The sequence below is a fragment of the Scyliorhinus torazame genome, chromosome 2 (assembly GCF_047496885.1).
Source record: "Scyliorhinus torazame isolate Kashiwa2021f chromosome 2, sScyTor2.1, whole genome shotgun sequence".
Classification (NCBI taxonomy): Eukaryota; Metazoa; Chordata; class Chondrichthyes; order Carcharhiniformes; family Scyliorhinidae; genus Scyliorhinus; species Scyliorhinus torazame.
The window spans coordinates 342,505,576-342,526,960 of NC_092708.1; the positions used below are offsets into that span (position 1 = coordinate 342,505,576).

General features: G+C 49.5%; 1 protein-coding gene across 3 annotated transcripts in view; it reads left to right on the forward strand.

Annotated features, from left to right (window-relative positions):
• dlk1 (delta like non-canonical Notch ligand 1) overlaps positions 1-21,385 on the forward strand; it is a 103,723-nt gene that overhangs the window by 69,284 nt on the left and 13,054 nt on the right. For all 3 annotated transcript variants that reach the window (XM_072490690.1, XM_072490710.1, XM_072490700.1), the window contains exon 4: positions 16,358-16,488. In XM_072490690.1, coding sequence (XP_072346791.1) covers positions 16,358-16,488 — 131 coding nt within the window. The remainder of the gene's footprint in view (positions 1-16,357; positions 16,489-21,385) is intronic.

The following is a 21,385-nucleotide window of genomic DNA, read 5'->3' on the forward strand; positions in this document are numbered from 1 at the left end:
TCGGGGATGGGGGAATTGGGATAAGGCCACAACAGGAGCTGCGCCACAGGGGGCGGGGCTGGCTCAGGAAAGCGGGGGCTTTTTCCCGCGTTAGGGAGGGGGGGATGGAGGAGCGCAAGGAGGAGGAGGGATTTCCACACGGGGGGGTCAACGGGAAGGCGGGGGAAGCCGGGGTCAGCAGGAGTCAGCTGACTTACGGAAGTATTATGGGTGGAGCAAAAGAGCTAGATTCAGATCTAGCGGGGAGCGGGGCAGGGGAGGGGGGGAGAGGGTTGCTGCTGCATTGGCCGAGGGGGAACTGAAAATGGAAGAGGTGGTCGGGGCGGGGGTTCCCCATCTGAGGGACTGGAGGGTGCGGGAGACGCAGGCACGGGACTGGCCTAAGATAGGAGATGGCTAGTCGGCAGGGGTTGGGGGGGGGGGGGGTAGCCCCCCAATCCGGCTGATCACGTGGAATGTGAGAGGCTTAAATGAGCCGGCTAAGAGGGCCCGAGTGTTCGCACACTTAAAGGGACTGAAGGCAGACGTGGTCATGCTTCAAGAGACACATCTGAAGGTGGCAGATCAAGTCAGGTTAAGGAAGGGATGGGTAGGACAGGTGTTCCATTCGGGGCTGGATGCGAAGAATAGAGGGGTGGCAATGCTGGTGGGGAAGCGGGTGTCGTTTGGGGTCAAGAACATGGTAGCGGACAATGGAGGCCGATACGTGATGGTGAGCGGTAGGTTGCAGGGGACGGGGGTGGTATTGGTAAATGTATACGCCCCGAATTGAGACGATGCTGGATTCATGAAACGGATGTTGGGGCGTATTCCAGACTTGGAGGTAAGAAGCTTGATAATGGGTGGGGATTTCAACACGGTGTTGGACCCAGCACTGGATCGCTCCAGATCTAGGACCGGAAAGAGGCCGGCTGCGGCCATGGTACTCATGGGGTTTATGGATCAGATGGGGGGAGTAGATCCGTGGAGATTTGCCAGGCCTTTGGCCAGAGAATTTTCTTTTTTCTCCCCTGTACACAAGGCCTACTCCCGGATAGATTTTTTTGTTCTGGGCAAGGCATTGATCCCGAAAGTGGAGGGGACGGAGTATTCGGCCATAGTCATTTCAGACCACGCCCCGCACTGGGTGGAACTGGAGCTGGGGGAGGAGAGGGACCAACGCCCGCTGTGGCGGTTGGATGTGGGACTGCTGGCAGACGAGGAAGTGTGCGGGAGGGTGCGGGGGTGCATCGAAAGGTATCTGGAGGCCAACGACAATGGGGAGGTGCAGGTGGGAGTAGTATGGGAGGCGCTGAAGGCGGTGGTCAGGGGAGAGTTAATCTCCATCAGGGCTCATAGGGTGAAGAGAGAGGGCAGGGAAAGGGAGAGGTTAGTGGGGGAGATCTTAAGAGTGGACAGGTGATATGCAGAGGCCCCTGATGAGGGACTACTCAGGGAGAGACGAAGTCTCCAGACAGAGTTCAACCTGTCGACCACAGGGAAGGCAGAAGCACAGTGGAGGAAGGCACAGGGGGCGATGTATGAGTATGGGGAGAAGGCGAGCCGGATGCTGGCACATCAGCTCCGTAAGAGGATGGCAGTGAGGGAGATAGGTGGAGTCAAGGATGGAAAGGAAACTACGGTGCGGAATGCGGTGAAAGTAAATGAGGCATTTAAGGCCTTCTACGAGGAGCTGTGTAGGTCCCAGCCCCCAGGGGAAAAGAGGGGATGCGACGATTCTTGGACCAGCTGAGGTTCCCGAGGGTGGAGGAGCAGGAGGTGGCTGGTTTGGGGTGCCAATTGGGGTGGAGGAGCTGGTTAAAGGACTGGGGAGCATGCAGGCAGGGAAGGCCCCGGGACCGGATGGGTTCCCGGTGGAGTTCTATAGGAAGTATGTAGACCTGTTAGCCCCGTTGCTGGTAAGGAACTTCAATGAGGCAAGGGAGGGGGGGACCCTGCCCCCGACAATGTCGGAGGCGACGATCTCTTTGATCCTGAAGCGGGATAAGGACCCACTGCAATGTGGGTCGTATAGGCCGATCTTGCTCCTCAACGTAGATGCCATGTTGCTGGCAAAAATGTTGGCTACGAGGATTGAGGACTGTGTCCTGGGGGTGATTCACGAGGACCAGATGGGATTTGTAAAGGGCAGGAAGCTAAATACCAATGTGCGGAGGCTCCTAAACGTGATAATGATGCCATCGGTGGAGGGAGAGGCGGAGATAGTGGCAGGTATGGACGCGGAGAAGGCCTTTGATCGAGTAGAGTGGGAGTATCTCTAGGATGTGTTGCGGAGGTTTGGGTTTGGGGAGGGGTTTATCAGTTGGGTTAAGCTCCTATATAGAGCCCCGGTGGCGAGTGTGATTACGAATCGACGGAGGTCGGAGTATTTTCGGCTGTATTGAGGGACGAGGCAGGGGTGCCCCATGTCCCCCCTGTTGTTTGCATTAGCAATTGAGCCTTTGGCCATGGCATTAAGGGAGTCCAGGAAATGGAGGTGGGTGGTTCGAGGGGGAGAGGAGCATCGAATGTCGCTGTACGCAGATGACCTGTTGCTGTATGTGGCGGACCCAGTGGAGGGGATGGTGGAGGTCATGCAGATCCTAAGGGAGTTTGGGGACTTCTCGGGCTACAAGCTCAATGTAGGGAAGAGTGAGCTCTTTGTGGTGCATCCAGGGGATCAGGGAAGAGGGATAGATGACCTACCGTTGAGGAGGGCGGAAAGGAGCTTTCGATACTTGGGGATCCAGGTAGCTAGGAGCTGGGGGACCCTGCACAAACTTAATTTGACGCGGCTGGTGGAGCAGGTGGAGGAGGACTTTAAACGGTGGGACATGTTGCCACTCTCGCTAGCGGGCAGGGTACAGTCGATTAAAATGGTATTCCAATGCCTTCCAATTGTGAGCACCAAGGCCTTTTTTAAGAGGGTAGGCAGGAGCATTATGGGTTTTGTGTGGGCGAGTAAGACCCCGAGGGTAAGGAGGGGGTTCCTGGAGCGTAGTAGAGATAGAGGAGGGCTGGCGTTGCCGAATCTGGGTGGCTACTACTGGGCAGCCAACGTGGCGATGATCCGTTAGAGGGTGATGGAGGGAGAGGGGGCGGCATGGAAGAAGTTGGAGATGGCGTCCTGCAAAGGAACGAGCCTGGGGACCCTGGTGACGGCAACGTTGCCGCTCTCGCCGACAAGGTACACCACAACCCCAGTGGTGGCGGCAACGCTAAAGATCTGGGGGCAGTGGAGACGGCACAGGGGTGCGATGGGAGCCTCAAAGTGGTCCCCGATCAGAGATAACCATCGGTTTGTCCCAGGAAGGATGGACGGGGGGTTTCAGAGCTGGCATCAGGCAGGGATTAGAAGAATGGGGGACCTGTTCATCGATGAGACGTTTGCGAGCTTAGGGGCGCTGGAGGAGAAATTTGGACTACCCCCGGGAAATGCTTTCAGGTACATGCAAGTGAGGGCATTTGTGAGGCGGCAGGTGAGGGAATTCCCGCTGCTCCCGGCACAGGGGATTCAAGACAGGGTAATTTCGGGCGTATGGGTCGGAGAGGGCAAGGTGTCGGTGATATACCAGGAGATGAAAGAAGAGGGGGAGGCTTTGGTAGAGGAGCTGAAGGATAAATGGGAAGAGGAGCTGGGGGAGGAGATTGAGGAGGGTCTGTGGGCTGATGCCCTAAGTAAGGTTAATTCCTCTTCCTCATGTGCAAGGCTTAGCCTGATACAATTTAAGGTTGTTCACAGAGCGCGTATGACGGGGCGAGGCTGACCACGTTCTTTGGGGTGGAGGACAGATTTAGGAGGTGCTCAGGAAGCCCGGCGAACCATGCCCATATGTTTTGGTCGTGCCCGGCACTGAATGGGTTCTGGAGGGGAGTTGCGAGAACTATATCTAAGGTGGTGAAAGTCCGGGTCAAGCCAAGTTGGGGGCTGGCATTATTTGGAGTAGCGGATGAGCCGGGAGTCCAGGAGGCGAAAGAGGCCGGCATTCTGGCCTTTGCGTCCCTGGTAGCCCGGCGGAGGATCTTGTTAGTGTGGAAAGATGCGAAGCCCCCCAGTGTGGAAGCCTCGATAAATGACATGGCAGGGTTTATCAAGTTGGAGAGGATAAAGTTTGCCTTGAGAGGGTCTGCGCAGGTGTTCTACAGGCGGTGGCAACCGTACCTAGACTATCTCGCGGGGTGTTAGATGAAGTTCGGTCAGCAGCAGCAGCATCCCGGGGGGGAAGGGGGGGGGGATATCTTTCTTGGGGTTGGGGGGGGGGAGAGGGAGGGACGGGGAAGGTTTTTTTTTCAGGGGGCATCTGAGCAAGAAAATACATAAATGATCCGGAAAACTGATATGTACGGGAAGAATCCAATTTACAAAGTTCTGTATCATATTGACTTGCCATGTTTATGTCTTGCTATGCAAGCTTTCTTTTCTTTTTGTTACGGGGGGAGGGGGGGGGGGGTTGTTTGTATGGTTGAAAATTTTGTTAAAAAATTCTTAACAGACATATTTTTTTTAAAAAGCTAGGTTTCGTGGACCTTATCAGATTGAAAGGAAATTAAGTGAGGTGAATTACGTGGTAAAAACACCAGATAGAAGGAAAACTCACTGAGTGTGTCATGTGAATATGCTTAAAAGGTACTTTGAAAGGGAAGGAGAGAAAAAGGAGGAGTTTTTAATGATTCTAACTCAAAGTGACGAACCAACTCCAGATGACTGTGAATTTGACATACCTCAAATTAAATTGGAAAACGAGGATGTTCTTAAAAATTGGGATAAAGTGTTGAGTTACCTTCCAGAGGAAAAACAGACTGACCTGAAAGAGTGATTGATATCACGTGGGCAAGTTTGTGGAGATAAATTGGGAAGCACTAAAATGGCTATACATGATGTAGATGTGGGAAATGCTGTTCCAATCAAACAACATCCATACAGACTTAATCCTTTAAAATTGGCACAGGTTAACAACGAGATTGAGAGTATGCTTAAAAATGGCATAATTGAAGTGGGTTGTAGTCAATGGAGCTCACCCATAGTGATGGTACCAAAACCAGACGGTACCCCAACGGTTGTGTGTGGACTATAGAAAGGTTAATGCAGTTACAAGAATGGACTCTTACCCTATCCCACGTTTGGAGGATTGCATTGAGAAAGTGGGACAATCAGCTTTTATTTCCAAATTGGATTTACTTAAAGGTTACTGGCAGGCACCCTTATCCGACAGGGCGAAGGAGATTTCAGCTTTTGTGACTCCAGATGGTATATACCAATTCAAAGTTATGCCGTTTGGCATGAAAAACGCCCCAACCACATTTCAATGGTTAACTAACAAAGTTGTTTCAGGATTACCCAATTGTGTGGTATACATCGATGATCTGGTAATTTTCAGCCAGACATGGAAAGAACAGTTAAAACATCTGATGGAGTTATTCAATCGACTTAAGGAAGCAGGTTTGGTGATAAACCATGCAAAAGTGAATTTAGAAAAACCCAAGTCACTTTCCTTGAAGAGTTTCCGATACCCTCGAGACGAAGGGAAATAATGCGATTTCTTGGCATGAGTGGATTTAATTGAACATTGGTGAAAAATTTTTGTTGCGTGGTTGCTCCACTGATGGACTTGCTCAAGAAGTGTAACAAATTCCAGTGGACAGCGGAGTGTCAACAGGCATTTGACGGCCTGAAAGCTGTGATAACCAATGCTCCTGCGTTGGAGAATTACAAGGGACTCTGTGATCAGATTAAAATAAAGTATCTGACTTTAAAGAGAAATGCCGAGGCGTAGAGAGCAATGGACAGATCGTGCAGAGACCTCCTTGTTCAAAGAGACTGTTAATCGAGAAAGATTTCAGTTGGAGGAAGAAAAAAAAGAAATGGACTATATTATTATACCTGTTTGCGTGTGCTGTTTTTTGAAACGATAAAGTATATTTACTGTGTGCATTTCTTAAAGGATGGTGAAAAGGTGAAAAATGAAACCATCTTGAAGTTGATGGTTTATTTATTTTTTCTTGGGGGAGGTGTCATGAGAATGTCGCTCTAAGAAATGGTCAGCTGCTCATGTTACTGCAGTGATGTCAGAGTGTGGGTGGAGTTGAGCTCTGGTTCTGCTTTTCAGTTTCACTTTGAGAAAAGCTTGGGTGTGTCTGTCTTTTTGGTTTCGTTTTTCATTGTGTTGCAGCTGAAGTCAGCCAAAGCAGCTGTACTGTTGATCTCTCTGCCATGAAGGACTATCTCTTGATCATTTGGTGAATTCAGAAGAATTATAAATGTTTTCAGTAGTGACTGTAAACTCTGATGTGCTTATGTTTAAAGGTTTGTTAAGTCTTCTGGGTGTTAAAAGAACAGCATACAGATTACTTAGTGTTGTATTCTTTGGGTGGTGTATTTGATTTACTGGTTGCTAAGATATTCACTGTTTTAAAAAGGTTAACTTGAGTTCATAGAATAAACATTGTTTTGCTTTAAAAAATAACTTTTCCCTTTCTGAAGTACCACACTTGTAGAGTGGGCCGTGTGCTCCCCATGCCACAATCTATTAAAAGTTGTGGGTCAGGTGAACTCCATGATACACTTTGGGATTCTCTAAACCCTGACCATAACAGATGGAATACTCCCCCCTTACCTGGGTGAGTGCAGCTCAACAAAAGAAAGAAACTCAACACCATCCAGGACAAAGTAGCTTGTTTGATTGGTACCCTTTCCAGAAACATTCACTCCCTCCACCACCAACTAACAGTGGTAGCTAGGCATACCATCTATGAGATGCACTGCAGGAAGCTTATCAAAGCTCCTTAGACAGCACCTTGCAAATGCACAACCACTCACCATCTAGAAGGACAGAGCAGCAGGTACATAGGAACACCATCACCTGGAAATTCCCCTGCAAGTCACTCGTCACCCCAACTTGGAAACATACCACCGTTCCTTCACTATTGCAGGGTCAAAATCCTAGAACTCCTTCCCTAACAGCACAATGAGTGTAACTGCACCTTGGGGAATGCAGCATTTCAATAAGGCACCTTGCCACCACCTTCTCAGTGGCAACTATGGATGGCACTAAATGCGGGCCTAGCCAGTGATGCCCACATCCCGGAATTAAATTTCAAAAACATTTCCCGTGCGCTTTCTTATGTTTTCAGTAATTTATGTTTAACTTTTGATTGATTTTCTAAATAACTTATTTTTACAATATTATCTCGTTTTATGTTTCAATTGTATCTTTTAATTTCTTATTTTCCAAATGTGGATGTTAAAACATCGCACTTTCTCCTCTGCTGGCAGATTCATACAACCATACATAAAATTACAAGGTGCTTCATGATTTTGAGAGAATAATTTAATTATCGTGCTGTTGTAGGATTATTTATAATACCTGTCCACATCCCACTACTGCTTTGAGTCATTGTACGCATTTTGATTTCCAGTTTTCCAGGCAGTTGTCCAGGCAGCCTCATTTAATTTAATTGCAATAAATATCTTCCATTATTCTTTTACTTTGTTTTGAAAAGCATATCACATGGCCATGCTTACAGGAATGGCTATATAACTTGGCACAGATAATACAAAATAATTTTTAATTATCTTAAATGTCAATTTGAAGTGGAATATTTCTTTATTAAATGGAATTTGAGGAGGTGGTGGAGTGGTGTATCACACTGGACGCCTGTAAGTTAAGCATAAAATGGTCGATTGTGGTCCTGTGACTTAGTTCACATGTTGTCAAGAGAAGAAACCTTTAGGATTGCAAAGGAGAAAGGATTAGAGGGACATCACCTATGTACCAACACTGGGCAGAACGGTGGAGCAGTGTATAGCACTGCTGCCTCACAGTGCTGAGGACCCGGGTTCGATCCCGGCTCCGGGTCACTGTCCATGTGGAGTTTGTACATTCTCCCCGTGTCTGTGTGGGTCGCATCCCCACAGCTCAAAGATGTGCAGGGTAGGTGGAGTGACCACGCTAAATTGCCCCTTAATTGGAAAAAAAACCATTGGATACTCCAAATTTATTTTCAAAAACTTATGTATCAACAGAGATTGACCAGGTCAGATTGGTGGAGATCTTGGAGAAATTTACTTACCCACCCATTCAGTCAAAATTTGGTTTTGTTTAAATTGAGAAGAAAATATCGGGTGCGTTTTAACGGGAAAAGTTCTAAGAGGACTTCCAGGATGCTTCTTGTCGCACAGCCTGTGAGACCACGGCCCGTATTTAACGGCACTTAGTGCTGGAAATGATCCCCCCTGAGCTTCACTGCGGAACTGGCCGTCCCGCCAGCTGATTCGCCTGAATCGTGCCCGGCGGCTCCTTGCTAATAAGGGGGAGCTGCTAATAAACTGCTCCCTCTGAACCAGCTCCAAGGCAGCTCACAGCCATGGTACTGCAAAGACCTGCTCCACGCTTTGGGGATACTGACCTGGCCAGGCTGCTGGATGCCGTGGATGCTTTATAAAGCATTAATTAGGCCCCATTTAGAATACTGTGAGCAATTTTGGGCCCCACACCTCAGGAAGGACATACTGGCACTGGAGCGGGTCCAGCGGAGATTCACACGGGTGATCCCAGGAATGGTAGGCCTAACATACGATGAACGTCTGAGGATCCTGGGATTATATTCATTGGAGTTTAGGAGGTTGAGGGGAGATCTAATAGAAACTTACAAGATAATTAATGGCTTAGATAGGGTGGACGTAGGGAAGTTGTTTCCATTAACAGGGGAGACTAGGACCCGGGGGCACAGCCTTAGAATAAAAGGGAGTCACTTTAGAACAGAGATGAGGAGAAATTTCTTCAGCCAGAGAAATTCATTGCCACAGAGGGCGGTGGAGGCCGGGACGTTGAGTGTCTTTAAGACAGAAGTTGATAAATTCTTGATTTCTCGAGGAATTAAGGGCTATGGAGAGAGAGCGGGTAAATGGAGTTGAAATCTGCCATGATTGAATGGTGGAGTGGACTCGATGGGCCGAATGGCCTTACTTCCCCTCCTATGTCTTATGGTCTTAAGGTGGGACACCCTGTTTGGACAGCATGAGCAGGAACACCAGTGCCAGTGCAGGAAGAAGACTACTGACCTCCATCGGGCTGTAAGGGTAAGTTAACACCGGCCTCCTGGTGTCAGTCCTATCTGCCACCCCCTTGACCACCGCCACCTCCCCCAACAAGTCAGCAGCTGGCACATCACCCATCCCCACAGCATATTACCGTGCCTGTGCCCCAGAACACCCTGACAACAACCAGCACAACCCCTCCATGCCCAGGTGCGGTGCTCACACCTGAGGGACGGCCGGGCCTGTAGAGTGTGCGCCAGCCCCCTGCACATGGGGTGCCGCGTCGAGCCTCCATCAATGTTGCTGCCACCTTCCCCGATGTCTGGCCACCTGGGCTGCCACCAACACCACGAGGGCTGCCAGTGTGGGGTCAGCAAAACCATCCAGCTCGGTTGCTGAAAGGAATTGGAGAAGGAGAGGGAGACCGACAATCGGTTGGGGTTTGCACCCCGGGACCCTCAAATCCCCCGACCCACCTCCACCCTTAACTGTCCCGCCTTTTCTCACAGTGCCATCCACCCAGCCAGTTGTCCTGGAGGAACCCACCCTGCACACTCGCCTCCAGCCACATCAGGATCCCCTAGACCCCAGACCCCTGCTGGGAACACTCGAGGTACCCTCCCTGATCCACACATTCACCCTCTGGCTGTGCGGTTATCCCCAGTGATGAAGCCCGGCTCTTGGGTGTTTGATTGTTGGCTGCTGACTCTGTGGCGTTGACGCTTCCAGGGTAGAGGCAAAGTGTCCAGGCCTCCCAAATTGATCAGAATGTCCAAGGAATTAAAACCCATCTGAGGCATGGCACGTGTACCGACGAGAATGCACTTGAGAGCTGTGAAGTGCTCACATAACTACCAATGCCTATTTCTCATTAGCAATAGCCTTCTACTGTACAGCCAGAGGCTGCTCACAGTCAGAGTGAGGTAAAGTGAGCTTCAGCATATAACCATGAACAGGGCTCTGACTGGAAGTGTTTGGTGGGACTGACAGTTAGTAGCTGTGGTTACCCCTGTTATGGGTATACACAATATTGGAAGATGGCCTTTAGGGCCGGCAGGTGCTAAACCCCCCCTCCCCCCACCATAGCTCAGGGGTGACCCTTGACCGATGACACCCAGCCCACCAACCAGGCCCATATCCCCTGGGGAACCCTAGAACCCCCCCCCCACCCCTCCCCCAAACCCCCAAGCACTGAGGCAGCAGCTCCAATATCCCTGGGTTGCATGCCCCAAAGGAAAATGGCTACTCAACTCCTCCCACCCCCTCAGCAGCCATTTTTAAATAAGAGTGCTAAACGGTGCCTGCGTGACCTCTCGCTGGGGAGTCGGTTAGTTCCTGGGAGGCCGGAAGATGGAGATTGCCCTTAATTGGTCTCAATTGATGTCTCTCCACGTCAAGGTTGTCATGATATTCAAACACACACATCATGATGGACACACCAACAGACAAATCAGAGCACACAACACCACAACCAATCACACACAAGGACACCAACCACATAAAAGCACGAGCACGACACCTAGTGGACGGTAGGTCTGGGGACAAAGACACGGACAAGACCTGTTACAAGATCACAAACAGGGAATCCCCACATGCAGAGTATCAAGACAAAACTGTACATAGAAAGTTTAAATAAAATAGCGTTGTACCATATACAACCGTGTTGGCTCATCTGTGTGTCAGAACGCCCAACACCACATGGTACAGGAGTGCATCGATACCTGCCAACTAACCTGCCATTCTGGACATGGACCGCACCGACAAACCGCAGCCGTTGCAAGTCGCGGGGAACCTAGGTACCAATTGGATGCTCTTCAGGCAGCGATTTGACCTGTACATCCGAGCCAACGAAAAACAGAGTGCCTCGGATGAAACGAAGATTGCAATGCTCCTCTTCTACGCAGGTCAGCACGCCCTCGACGTCTTCAACTCACTGGTGTTCGTAGAAGGGGAAAACCAATCCAAATATGACACGGTCATCCTCAAACTGGACCAGCACTTTAAGGTTGAAGTGAATGAAAGTTTTGAAAGATACCTCTTTCAGCAACGCCTGCAAGGTAAGGAGGAGCTTTTTCAACCCTTTTTGACGCACCTCCGAATTCTAGCGCAGTCCTGCGGTTACGGCAGCACCACAGAGTCCATGATCAGGGACCAGATTGTTTTTGGCGTTGCCTCTAGTGGCCTACGCCAGCAGCTTCTTAAAATAAAAAGCCTCACCTTAGCGTCTGCTGTGGAAGCCTGTGTCCTCCACGAGAATGCAACCTGCTGTTTTGCCCGATTTCAGGCGTCCGAGTTGGCACGGAGGGGGTCCCCAGCCGTCGAATCGGCAAGCCAGGCTCCCACGACGCCGAACGCATCCAGGACGTCGATTACTTCCTGACCCACGGCCCGGACGACAGCGGCCGCTTCCCGCGCTTTTCGCGGTCTCCCGCGCTGGTGCGCGCCAAAAATAACGGCCACATCGAGGGACGCACTGCGCAGGCGCGCCCACCGCAAGATCGCACTGCGCATGCGCAATGGCGCAACGAACGCCGTGACGTCATGACGTGCGGCAATTGTGGAGCTGTACACTTAAAAGGGCAATGTCCTGCTAAAAACCGACAGTGCCTCAGATGTGGCAAGATGGGCCACTATGCTGCCCACTGTCGTTCGGCTCAACCCATGGATCCTGCACATCCCCGACAATCTCGCAGACAAGTCAGGACCGTCCAGCCCACGCATCAAGACTTCCAGTTAAGTGATGCAGATGACCAGGATGCCTTCCGCGTTTCCGTCATCGATGTCAACAAGGTCAATGCCATCAATCCAGCCGATGAGTGGTGTGCCACCCTGACGGTCAACCGATCGCGCGTCACCTTCCGTCTGGACACCGGCGCATCCGCCAACCTGATTGCATATTCTGCATTCCAGGCCATGAAGGTCAAACCACCCATCACGCCATCCCGGCTCAAGATGGTTGATTATAACGGGAACGTCATCCCGTCCATAGGATCTTGCCAGCTACAGATAACTCACAAGATGCACACGGCCACACTCCCCTTCGAAGTTGTCGGCTCATCAAAAGACTCGTTACTGGGCGCACAGGCGTGTAAGGTCCTTCACCTGGTACAGCGCATTATGTCTCTCTCTCCAGATGAGATATCCGACTTCCCGGATGCTGAGTTCCACGCAAATCTCCATTCCCTCCTTGCTCACAACCAGGAGGTTTTTGAAGGCATGGGGACATTGCCATACACGTACAAGATTCGACTCAAACCGGACGCCATCCCTGTCGTTCACGCACCTCGCAGGGTTCCTGCGCCACTCAAAGACCGCCTCAAGTTGCAGCTGCAGGATCTTCAGGACCAAGGGGTCCTATCCAGGGTCACGGAGCCCATGCCATGGGTCAGCTCCATGGTCTGTGTAAAGAAGCCCTCTGGCGAGCTCCGCATATGTATAGATCCTAAAGATCTGAATAACAACATCATGAGGGAACACTATCCCATTCCGAAACGAGAGGACCTCACCAGCGAGATGGCGCAAGCCAAAATATTTACCAAATTGGATGCGTCCAAAGGATTTTGGCAGATCCAATTGGACCCGGCCAGCCGAAGGCTATGCACGTTCAACACCCCTTTTGGCAGATTCTGCTACAACCGGATGCCATTCGGCATCATTTCAGCATCTGAAGTTTTCCACCGCATTATGGAGCAGATGATGGAAGGCATCGAAGGGGTACGTGTATATGTGGACGATATCATCATTTGGTCCACCACTCCGCAGGAACACATGCATGGTCTACGACGTGTCTTCACCCGCATACGACGAAATGGCCTGCGTCTCAACCGCGCCAAGTGTGCCTTCGGCCAGACTGAGCTGAAATTCCCCGGGGACCACATCTCACGATCAGGGGTCCGTCCCGATGCAGACAAAGTTAGCGCCATCACAGCCATGCCACGGCCGGCTGACAAGAAGGCTGTCCTAAGATTCCTGGGCATGGTCAACTTCCTTGGGAAGTTCATTCCCAACCTGGCTTCTCATACAACGAATATGCGCCATCTCGTAAAAAAATCAACAGAATTCCACTGGCAGCAATCGCATCAGCTGGAATGGGAGGAGCTCAAGCACAAACTGGTCACGGCACCAGTGCTGGCGTTCATTGACACGACTCGCCCTACAAAGATCTCAACAGACGCCAGCCAATCTGGTATTGGAGCGGTACTCCTGCAAAAAGACAGCACGTCGTCATGGCCCCCGGTTGCATATGCCTCACGAGCCATGACCCCTACCGAACAGCGCTACGCGCAAATAGAAAAAGAATGCCTGGGCTTGTTAACTGGACAAGTTCCACGACTATGTGTATGGCCTGCCACGATTTACGGTTGAAACTGACCACCGCCCCCTGGTCAACATCATTAACAAAGACCTGAACGACATGACCCCTCGCCTTCAGCGCATCTTACTTAAACTCAGGAGGTATGATTTCGAACTGATCTGCACTCCGGGGAAGGATCTCATCGTGGCGGACACGCTCTCCCGAGCAGTGAGCACACCACCAGATGCGGAGGGGTTCGTGCGTCAAATTGAGGCACACGTGACTCTGACAGCAGCAAATCTGCCAGCTGATGATCCAAGTCTGGCCCACACACGCGCAGAGACGGCGACTGACCCCCTTCTGCAGCGAGTGATGCGCCACATGACGGAAGGGTGGCTCAAAGGGCAGTGCCCCCAGTTTTATAATGTGCGAGATGACCTTACCAACATCGACGGGGTCCTTATGAAATTAGACAGGATCGTTATTCCGCACAGCATGCGCCAGATGATTCTTAATCAACTACACGAAGGCCACTTGGGCGTCGAAAAATGCAGACGAAGGGCCCGAGAGGCGGTATATTGGCCGGGTATTAATGAAGACATAGCCAACATGGTGCTCAATTGCACAACCTGTCAGAGGTTTCAGCCGGCGCAACCTCCGGAGACGCTTCTACCACACGAGTTGGTGACGTCCCCCTGGGCGAAGGTGGGTGTTGACCTATTTCATGCGCTCGGCAGAGATCACATCGTTATTATAGACTACTTCTCAAACTACCCGGAAGTCATGCCTCTCCATGATCTGACGTCGTCCGCAGTCATTGGGGCCTGCAAGGAAACATTTGCTCGCCATGGCATTCCAAGGACTGTCATGTCAGACAATGGACCCTGCTTCGCCAGCCGTGAATGGTCGTCCTTTGCCGCAGCATATGGTTTCACTCATGTGACATCCAGCCCTCTACATCCACAGTCGAACGGGAAGGCTGAAAAGGGCGTCCACATTGCCAAGCGGCTCCTGTGCAAGGCGGCTGCTGCCGGATCGGACTTTAACCTCGCCTTGCTGGCCTATCGATCGGCCCCGCTATCCACGGGTCTCTCGCCAGCGCAGCTACTAATGGGTCGCTCCCTCAGGACGACGGTACCGTCCATCCTGGCACCAACAACAGACCATGAGACGGTTCTTCGGAACATGCAAATGCAGCGTGATCGCCAGAAAAGTCAGTACGACACACGAGCGACGGACCTGCCCCCCCTGTCCTCCGGAGACAAAGTACGCGTCCATCAACCGTATGGTGGCTGGTCAGCACCGGCCGAAGTCCTCCGACATGTGGCTCCCCGCTCGTTCCTGGTTCGCATGCCGGATGGTTCAGTGCGTCGCCGCAATCGGCGCGCCCTTCGCCGACTTCCACGCTCGCAGCCACACAGTACGCACACGCCAGATTCTCAACAGGCTTCCGAGGATGACTTTGTGGAGCTGCCGCAGATCACGCCCTCTCCATCGCTACCCATGGCCATGCTTGCACATCAGCCGGTGGTTCTTGACCCACTCTTGAGGCGGTCAACCCGAACTCGTCGCAAGCCCATTAGACTGGACTTATAACACCGTTCATATGTCTAACAAGTTACACAATTTTATATGATAACCTGTTGTTGTTTATCGTTCCAGATATCGTCTGACTGGACGACTGTTCAAGTTTTTTTTTCTCGTTCGCATTCATGTTCTGTTATGGTACAACCTTGTTCATGTGACGCACCCGACATCGCCCCATGTAAATATTTACGTCATATGCACATGCTGTACACAACACACACACACTCTTAGATGCACTCACGACGCGATCATATTTATTACCACGTAGGCACATATCTTTGTATAAAGGGGGGATGTCATGATATTCAAACACACACATCATGATGGACACACCAACAGACAAATCAGAGCACACAACACCACAACCAATCACACACAAGGACACCAACCACATAAAAGCACGAGCACGACACCTAGTGGACGGTAGGTCTGGGGACAAAGACACGGACAAGACCTGTTACAAGATCACAAACAGGGAATCCCCACGTGCAGAGTATCAAGACAAAACTGTACATAGAAAGTTTTTAAAAAATAGCGTTGTACCATATACAACCGTGTTGGCTCATCTGTGTGTTAGAACGCCCAACACCACAAAGGTGGGATCTGGAACCCACCAACGGGAGCGGGCCAATTAGATCACAAACCAATTTATGCCCGGTGCAAATTCTGATTTCGGCTTCTCCCGTAATTTAATCGGCGTGCACAGATCAGCGCCGGCGCAACGCAGCCATTAAATCGCACCCATCTTCTTTCAATTATCATATACGTATTGCCATAAGTTTGAAGTCTTTGGCATTAATATTTCACTCGGGTTTTTATTTCATTACCCAATTTCACTGGTCGGGCATCAATTACTTTGAGGATTTTACCATTTCTAGATAACTTGCCAAAAACATTTATTTCAGTGAAATATGGTTATGCTAACTTTAGACGCATTCTTTCGGTACATTTAAAGCAGAAAATATATATGAGAAGATAACAGAAGCAAAAGAAATTTGAAAAGAGCAAAATGGAAATAGGAATAGAAAATGCAAGTAATGAAATAAGGCAAGTACTGTAGTGATTATGTCTCTCGAGTTACCAAATGCCATTAATTCAATTCAGCATCATCTAAATGTGACAGAAAATGCTGGAAAAACTCAGCAGGTTCGGCAGCATCTGTGGAGAGAGAAACAGAGTTAACATTTTGTGACCGTATGACTCCCTTCAGAGCATACGGACTCGAAACGTCAACTTTGTTTCTCTCCACAGATGCCGCCCAGCTTGCTGAGTTTTTCCAACATTTTCTGGTTTCATTTCAGATTTCCAGCATCTGCAGTATTTTGCTTTTATTTGCCATCTAATAAATGTTGCTTGTATCCGTAAACTGTACCAAAGGATGAAGGTTGCAAACCTGGTGCACAGCCAGGCACCATTTGCCACAATTTGCCTGGAATCTAATGGCTGTTTCTCTGTCGCAGGTGTAAGTCCGGTTGGCAGGGAGAACTGTGTAAGAAGTGCATCCCCTTTCCCGGCTGTTTACACGGGACCTGCACCAAACCTTGGGAATGTGTATGTGAGGAGGGCTGGGCAGGCAGCCTCTGCGACACAGGTCTGTTGATTCATGCAGTGTCATACAAATACAAAAGAAAAATCATAAAATGCAGTTCATAAAGTAAAAACAACTGGAAAATATCATGAATTATATATCCAGATTCAACAATTTGGGTTCAATTTGGGAAAATTTATTTTTGAGGGAACCTTTTAATTTTGAAGACTGAAACCTATCCAGAAATGCTAACATGACCTTTTAACAAGTGATTTATTTTAACTTTATTTTCTATTTACTAATATTTTGTTGCATATTCTTAACATTTTGCAGCATTTTTGAAGTGAGAGATAGAAATACCTTTAAATCCTTAACATAAGCTGTTTTAATACAATTATTTTATCCCTTACCCATAATGTTTTATTTATTTGTTTCTTTAAATATAGTTTCTATCCCAATAGCAATTTATAGTAAATTATTCTATTAAATCTGCATGAAAAAAAATTGACCTTTTTTTGTTATTCCTATTATAACGCTGAATTTATGCACAATTCACCAATTTATCATCCAGTTGAAGCAATTTATCTTCTCAAAGCTGTTATTTTAAAAACCTCTCTCCCTCTAGCCATCTCCAATTCAGTGAAAAATGATAGATTCCTTAAAGCTTAGTGTCCAGCTACTTCCTGCAGATAATAAAACCATGTTTGGGACATTAATCTCTAGACTAATAAAAGGTTTGGGTGCCGTTCCTTGCAATAGTACCCACTTGCTGTCTCTTCAGGCAGGAGCTTCTTCAGTGCCCTACATACTTACGTCATCCACCCTCTGTATGTAAATGGTCTGAGTTACTGCGACTTAGGCCTGTTAACATGGTGGACAGAAACACTGCCGTAAAGCACATCAGCCCCCTTAAAAGAGTCTGTGAATCTTTTCGCCAAATGGAGTTAACTACACCAAGGACTGTAATTTATTGTGTTGCTCCTTTTCTCTCACTAACAGAGGTGTAAGATTTTCCATCCTCCATTCCTTTGGGACTGATCCCGTTTTAAAACAATTGGAGCACGTTTCAGCTTGCGCCTCCACTATATCCTCCCAAGCTCCCGCAGCTTTTGCCATTCATTCCAGTTGGATCAATAACTTAGTTTCCTTTTTTAACGCTGTCCAGTATCTTGAAACATTTCTATTTGGTCCCATAAATGAAGCTGCAGCCTTCTTTCATTATCTAATGCCCCCAAACACCACTGTAATACCAGTACATGTAAATATTTTTTTTATTAAAAAGGAGAACATTTGTTCTGACATTTGCATAGCACATGGATCTGGAGACTTTTAGAAAGCATCCTAGCAAATGATTAAATGTTTTTTGTAACCATTTCAACAATGTAACAATGCAATAGAAATTATGGGGCTTACAATCCTCTAGGCAGATTCTGGAACAATTGTATTGCTTGATTAATTTTGGTGTTCCCACCTTCATAAGATAACAAAGTGTATTCACATTTCAGTTGTACAAAGCCTTGGTCAGACCCCATCTGGAGTACTGCTTTCAGTTTTAGGCATCATATCTCAGGAATTTTCCTTGGAGAGAGGTCACTGTAGATTCAAGATATTACCAGGGATACTGTGAGGACAGATTGCATATACTTGTCTTGTATTTCCTCTAGGGTCAGACAAGATGAAGGCGTGATCTGATCAAACTGTTTAAAATGTTAAAATTATTTGATAAGGTATACAGCAAGAAACTAATGTCTGTAGTGGGGAATCAGGAACAAGGGGGCATGACCTTAAAATTAGAGCCCGTCCATTCAGAGACAAAATTAGGAAGCACCTTTTCACCCGAAAGATAATATGAATCTGAAACTCTCTCTCCCAAAGGGCTGTGTGTATTGGGTACCTGAAGCTCGCAAAATTGAGATAGAGATCAAAGAAAAATTAACTTATCACAAGACATTAGAGATGTCAAACAAAGTACCCACTCCCCTGAAAACTATACAAACATTGCCTGAGTGCGCGAGTCACTCTGGGAGCTCAGCCAAAAAGACAAAATGAGGTAATCTGGTAACTGTATCAACTGAAGCAAATATGTGTGTTTTCCTGATAGGCTCACTCTGAATGCTTGGCTGAGCACCAAGAATGGTTAACACACTCAGCTCGGTAGCCAATGTTTATGCAACTTGCAGGGCAGTGAGAGTTTCAACCCCAGATGATATAACTGGACGGGAAGATCCCAGAATGGAACCCCGACTCAAAAGAGTTACTTTTATTTATTTTTCCACAAAACGTGAAGGAACAGAGTCACAGGACTGCAAATTATTTTTAACAACAAAAAAAAATTAAACACGAATTATGATGCAATGTGTCTTTACTCCTCCCTTACTTAAATAATTACACATGTTTCCTATTGGTCAAGCTGTATGGTAGCTCCACCCTGCAAGGCGGGGTATAATAGCCCGTTCCGCCCCAGCAGCCTTCATTCTGTACCTGAGCTGCTGGGGGAAACATCTAGCTTATTAAGCCTTCAGTTGGACTACAACCTCGCTTTAGTGGTCATTGATCGTGCATCAATTTAATAAGCTAGATTTAAAAGGATGGAGCTCCGAATCAAGCCGGAGTGTCTTCAACTCAGCACCCACGCTGCAAACTCAGCGGCAACCTTCAAGCACTGGCTGGCGTGTTTTAAAGGATAACTCGGAACAGCCGGAAACACACCCACGGGAGAACAGAAAATGCAAGTCCTGCACTCGAGGGTGAGCCCGGAAATTTACACCCTCATCGAGGACGCGGAAGACTTTGATGCAGCAATAGAGCTGCTAAAAGGACATTATATTCGCCCGGTAAACCAGGTCTACACCCAGCATCTGCTAGCAACGAGGCGACAAATCCCTGGGGAATCGCTGGAAGAATTCTACCGTGCGCTCCTGGTGTTGGGGAGAAACTGCAGCTGCCCGCACGTTTCGGCGAACGACCACACAGAACTCTTGATCCGGGATGCTTTTGTGGCAGGTGTGCTGTCCTCCCAAATCTGCCAGCGATTGCTGGAGAAAGACACCCTAGGCCTCAAGGAGGCACGGGCCCTTGCAAGTTCCCTGGATGTGGCCTCAAGAAAAGCCCACGCTTACGTTCATGACCGCGCGGCAGCCCTCTGGGCAGCATGGAACCCCTCCGCAGCCGAGCCCGAGACATCCACCATCCTCCCACAAGCTTGTGCTGCAAAGCGGCCTGGCAACCCCAGGGGGCCCCGCTGCTACCTTTGCGGGCAGGCCAAGCACCCCCGCAGCGCTGCCCGGCTTGCGCATCCACCTGCAAGGGATGCAGTAAAAAGGGCCACTTTGTGGTGGTATGCCAGGCCTGTGCGGTCGCCGCGGTCTCCGGCGGCGAATGCGGACAGCCACCACAAACCTCTCCACGGTCCCTGTGCGGCCAGCGGGCACCACCATCTTCCTACTTCAGGGCCACGTGCGGCCCCCGGGCACCGCCATCTTGTCCCACGGACGCCACGTTCGATGGACGGCGCCGCCATTTTGTGCACCCCCAGCCATGTGCGACCAATGGGAGCCGCCATCTTGGATGTACTCCCAGGACTCCAGCTCAGCTGACCACACACTGCCCGAAGAGAACACTCAACTGCTGAGATTAGCCTCGGTGACCCTGGATCAGTCCCGTTCTCGAACACTCTCAACTGCTACAACAACAGTACTAATCAAAGGGCACGAGACGTCCTGCTTAATCAACTCTGGGAGCACGGAGAGCTTCATACACCCCGACACGGTAAGGCGCTGTTCTCTCGTCGTCCACCCCGTTAATCAAAAAATCTCCCTGGCATCCGGTTCCCACTCAGTAGAGATAAAGGGGTTTTGTGTAGCAAACCTCACAGTCCAGGGAAGGGAGTTTAAAAATTACCGGCTCTACGTCCTTCCCCACCTCTGCGCGGCCACACTCCTAGGTTTAGACTTCCAGTGTAACCTCCAAAGTCTAACTTTCAAATTCGGCGGCCCTATACCCCCCCTCACTGTCTGTGGCCTTGCAACACTCAAGGTCGATCCGCCTTCCCTGTTTGCGAACCTCACCCCGGATTGCAAACACCTCGCCACCAGGAGCAGACGGTACAGTGCCCAGGATCGGATCTTTATTAGGTCAGAGGTCCAAAGGCTACTGAGGGAAGGAGTCATTGAAGCTAGCAACAGTCCCTGGAGAGCTCAAGTAGTGGTGGTAAAGACCGGGGAGATGCATAGGATGGTCATCGACTACAGTCAGACCATCAACAGGTTTACGCAGCCAGACGCGTACCCTCTCCCCCGCATATCCAACCTGGTAAACAGGATCGCGCATTACAAGGTCTTCTCCACGGTGGATCTTAAAGTCCGCCTACCACCAGCTCCCCATCCGCACTAGTGACCACAAATACACTGCCTTCGAGGCAGACGGGCGGCTCTATCACTTCTTAAGGGTTCCCTTCGGTGTCACCAACGGGGTCTCGGTCTTCCAGCACAAGATGGACAGAATGATTGACCGGTACGGTTTACGGGCAACATTCCCGTATCTCGATAATGTCACCATCTGTGGCCACGACCAGCAGGACCACAACACCAACCTCTGAAAATTCCTCCAGATCGCAAAGATCCTTAACCTTACATACAACAAGGATAAATGCATGTTTAGCACCGACCGCCTAGCCATCTCGGCTACGTAGTGCGAAATGGAGTTATAGGCCCTGACCCTGAACGCATGTGCCCCCTTATGGAGTTCCCCCTCCCTCACTGCTCCAAGGCCCTGAAGCGTTGCCTAGGGTTTTTCTCTTACTATGCCCAGTGGATCCCCAACTATGCGGACAACGCCCGTCTCCTGATCCAATCCACAGCTTTTCCCCTGTCGATAGTGGCCCGCCAGGCCTTCAGCCGCATCAAAACAGACATTGCAAAGGCCACGATGTGCGCCATCGACGAGTCCCTCCCCTTCCAGG